This window comes from Oryza brachyantha, chromosome 2 (genome assembly GCF_000231095.2).
Source record: "Oryza brachyantha chromosome 2, ObraRS2, whole genome shotgun sequence".
NCBI classification, from domain to species: Eukaryota; Viridiplantae; Streptophyta; class Magnoliopsida; order Poales; family Poaceae; genus Oryza; species Oryza brachyantha.
The window spans coordinates 19,678,194-19,682,297 of record NC_023164.2 but is presented as its reverse complement, the minus strand read 5'-3'; the positions used below and the strand labels follow the sequence as shown (position 1 = coordinate 19,682,297).

At 41.1% G+C, this 4,104-nt stretch overlaps 1 protein-coding gene across 1 annotated transcript; it reads right to left on the bottom strand.

Annotated features, from left to right (window-relative positions):
* Positions 1 to 534: 534 nt before the first annotated feature.
* LOC102715089 (GTP-binding protein YPTM2) lies at positions 535 to 3,680 on the bottom strand. The gene is made up of 8 exons (XM_006647554.3): positions 3,539 to 3,680; positions 2,535 to 2,607; positions 2,300 to 2,347; positions 2,172 to 2,219; positions 1,445 to 1,516; positions 1,192 to 1,347; positions 1,005 to 1,108; positions 535 to 876 (listed from the first exon to the last, which is right to left on the bottom strand). The coding sequence occupies exons 1-8, from the start codon at positions 3,550 to 3,552 to the stop codon at positions 780 to 782; spliced, it is 612 nt and encodes a 203-aa protein (XP_006647617.1). The 5' UTR covers positions 3,553 to 3,680; the 3' UTR covers positions 535 to 779.
* Between the last annotated feature and the right edge of the window lie 424 nt (positions 3,681 to 4,104).

The window sequence follows — 4,104 nt, the reverse complement described above, 5'->3', positions numbered from 1 at the left end:
CACCGATCTCTTTGACATCAACCCTCGTTTTGTTATCAGCCGTCGGGGAAAAAAGTTGGCACATAACACTAGCACTGAAAAAAATCTATTTTTAGAATACGCATTTTAATGATCTATTTAGAAAATAAGTTTTTAAAAGGGTTAAAATATAAAAAAAACATGAAATACTTAAGTATTTCTAGAATTTTTAGTAGAATTAAGGTTGAGAAGAAGACTACAATGACTTTAATAAATGATAAATGTAGATATAATAGAAAATTCTTAGATAGGAAGTAATTGATGAGACAAGTGGTATTGTGAATGGGGTGTGAATATGGCTAAATACTCTTATATTTTGGAGTAAGATTCAAATGCTTACTATTGAAGATAATTTAGGACGAAGGGTGTAACTGAAACTAATCACTCCACTCTACCATAGACGCAATTGACGCAAAATTAATTTTCCAGCGCTGAGAAGTTGCAAATTTGTATCAGTCCACGGACCACGGTCAAGTCTCTAAACCATGCAACACATAATACTTTTAAGCAGTGATATGGAACACGAGAAAAAGGACAGAATGTAAGCGTAAAAAGAATCAAATACACTGGTTCTGCTTGCTACTCTTGTGTCGTGAGGAAAGAGCAACACAGCAAAGTTACATATATATATTTGCAGCTCCCTAACCATCTGATTAAAGAAAAGATGCTATCAAGGGCGTTCAAATGAATATAACAAATAAGTTGCAGTGAGCAAACAGTAGTAACGTGCGTCGAGTTTTACATATAAGGAAAGAATATCTTTAGGACGAGCAGCATGACGATTTCTGGTTGACAGGTTGCCCGCGGATCTGCACGGTCGGTGGCCTTGCATTTGCTGCGGCTGGTTGGCTAGCCATCCTGAGATTTGAGAATATTGACAGGTTATTCAGGGTGAGAGGGTAAGTGTGTTTCGTTACTAAAATTCACCAGGTTATTCAGGGTAATAGGAACCTAAACTACTCAGGAATAAGAATTTAGTGCTCTACCTGTCCTTGATGGATGCGGCCATAGCCATGAAGGCCTGCTCCACATTAGTGGCGTTCTTGGCACTTGTCTCCATGAATGGGATGCCCATCTCATCAGCAAATGCCTGCAGTATATTTCAACGAACGTAAATGTGCGGAAAGCATACTAAGGACAACCTATAAACATCTGTGACTCTGGAGAGCTTACCTTAGCTGTTTCAGATGACACAACTTTGTTGGCAGTTAGATCGCTCTTGTTCCCAACAAGAAGCTTGTTAACATTGTCACTTGCATAACGGTCAATTTCATTCAACCACTGCTTAACATTGTTGAAGCTTTCTTGGTCTGTCACGTCATAGACAATCTACATGTGCAAGATAGAATGCAAATAGTTCTATAAAGACGACAAGATGCCTTGAGAATTTGCAGAAAATGATGATTGCTTCATGTGGCCAACTTACAATAATTCCATGAGCACCCCGGTAATAACTGCTTGTAATTGTCCTGAAACGTTCTTGCCCAGCAGTATCCCACTGTACCAGTTATAAAACTGATAAGAAAATTAAGTAGTATGCACCACCCGTACATGTCCTATCAATGTTTTCAAATGATATATTCACAGTGCATGCGGACTGTTGCTCCAATAATATGCCTATGGATATGGATTACATTTGATCAAGTTCAATGTGCTTCTGTAAGTTTGATACTCTAAATTAAAATTGTTTCTAAATAAATTGGAAGACATCTCATCAGTAACACAATCTGTAACAAATATTGATAGATGTACCAAAGTACTGCATATGTCAAATTGTTAATTCAATCCTCGATTTGATATTTAGTTTCCACAATTGAATTCCACTAGAAATGTGCTGTTCACCATTTAGTTGATTATTACGATGGGAAATACACCAAATCCAATCTTGCCACAGTTGGACAAAACCATAAAAGCATAACATTTTTCGCCCCTGACCATCAATGCAGAACAAAGCATGCTCTCAAGAACTTTCATGAAATCTTGAATCTAATATGACCGAGCCGAATTTCACAGATGGGCAGTAGTAATTTTTCTTCTAAAACATTGGAACATGACCTTTAGAACGTATCTCGAAAAGCATTATATGTGAACATTCATGATAACCATCGACAACTACATATTGCCATCAGAAAAAGGTAGCATAGTAATCTTACAATTTGAAGCTTGATTGTCTTCCCATCCTGCTCTACCGTCCGTATTTTCTACAATAAAATTATACACCTTATTGTTGTGCTACAAAGTAAATTTAACTCAAAAGTAAATCAATGTTAAGTTCCCTTACAAAATCAACTCCAATTGTGCTGATGTAGCTGTCCAAATATGAGTCATCCTAATCACGAGGCAAGTACATCAATAACATTCACAGTCTAACAGAAAGTTCATTAAACGACTCAAAGGTTCAAGCTTTTAAGATATTCAATTGATGTTTATGGCAATAAATGGAACAGATCCCTTGCATAATTGTCACAAGATTATTTTACTATCAATGAATAGCAGAAAGAATAATAAACCCATACCGCAAATCTGAGAAGCAAACATGATTTTCCAACACCAGAATCACCAATGAGCAGAAGTTTGAAAAGGTAGTCGCTGAAATTGACAAAGGAAAATGATACAAGTAGTGTTAGTAGCAGTAAATCAACAAAAGGTAATAATATTGAATACAAAAGTATATGACTGTGCCAGCTTCCTTTAGTTCAACTTAGTTTTTTATCCCACCTAACATACCCTTACTGTAGTGGGAAACTGGGAATCATTTACAATAAAATGCTATCTTTCCAAATCCTAAAAGTCAACTTCCATTTATGTATGTACCTATATAATCATAACGCCATAATAATATAAAATGCAAAAACATGCCAAAAGAGACCATTATATTGTTTGAGACTCTTGGATTTGACATACCACTACTCCAAAGGTTTGAAGATAGGGGAATGATTTGCCTGTCTCAGAAAAAGGTTCAGTACGGTAATACTATTAACCGAACAGCACCAGTATTCATTGTTCCTGCCTTCAATACTTGTTTATGATATCCAAATGCAAGTAGGGTAATGTTTCTATTCGCAGATGATGGACGTGGGCTAATAAATTGGCTCGCATTTCAAGCAAATCCAGGTGCAATACAATCCAATTCAAAACACATAATCCACGAGCAAGTTTCCTAAACCTGGTCCACCAAAAACCATTTGCGCGAGCGACTGCCGGAATTCCGCTATAATTCACCCGTCCCGTTTCACCCCCCACAAACGCCGTTACCTCGATAACTCCCCAAACGCACGCAATATAGCAGCCGCGCGCGCGGGCTCGTTAGAACCACAAGCTAGAACGCGAATCCCCTTGCAGCCCCTTCCAGATCCAGATCCAGATCCAGATCCAAACCACGGAAGGGAGAGCCACCATCGCTCGCCCGCTCAGATCCGTCAGAACCGACCGACCAGGTAGGTAACCGCGAGAAACCACGGAAGCGAGGCAACGAACCATAGGGAGGGGAAGGAGGAGAGGGATCGGGGGGAGGCCTTACTACTCGGGATTCATGCCGGACGGAGACGGGGGGCGACCGCGACGCTCGCCCTGGATCGCCCGCCGCTTGGATCTGGACGCGGGGGAGGGAGAGAGGAAGGGTGGGATGCGACGGGAGAGGAGGAGGAGGTGGTAGGGGAAAAACTAGGAGGCTCTTTCTGCGAGGAGGAAGGGAGCCCGACGATAAATACCGCTTGGGACCTGGAGAAGTGGAGGTGGGGGAGGGAGAGCCGCGGCCCGTGCGCGTGAGGCGTGGCCGCGTGGAGAGTGGAGACAGTGGCCAGGCCCGTTCGCTTCGGCGCGAGGGAAACTTGGGCGGGGTCGCGGCGGCGGACTTGGAGGCCCAGTCGTAGAGATGGCAATGGGCCCAACGACCCAAGATCCGACGGTTTTTACACTATTAGAGTATAGCTAACGGCCAGCAAGCCGGTGGTAAGATTTTTTTTAAGTCTTTTCTTATCTATTTATATAATATTTAATTTTTTTACCATTAATACATAACTCGTCTCGCTAGTATAGTTTTTTGGTTCTGATACCCGAGCCGGTGATAAGCTTTTTCTCTCTTCT

Excerpts from the sequence above, each read along its gene's own strand:
- LOC102715089 (XM_006647554.3), bottom strand. Across the intron at positions 1,517-2,171 it reads AGACAATCAAGCTTCAAATT|TGGGATACTGCTGGGCAAGA; the intron begins GTAAGATTACTA and ends TAACTGGTACAG. Across the intron at positions 877-1,004 it reads GCCGCATCCATCAAGGACAG|GATGGCTAGCCAACCAGCCG; the intron begins GTAGAGCACTAA and ends CTCAAATCTCAG.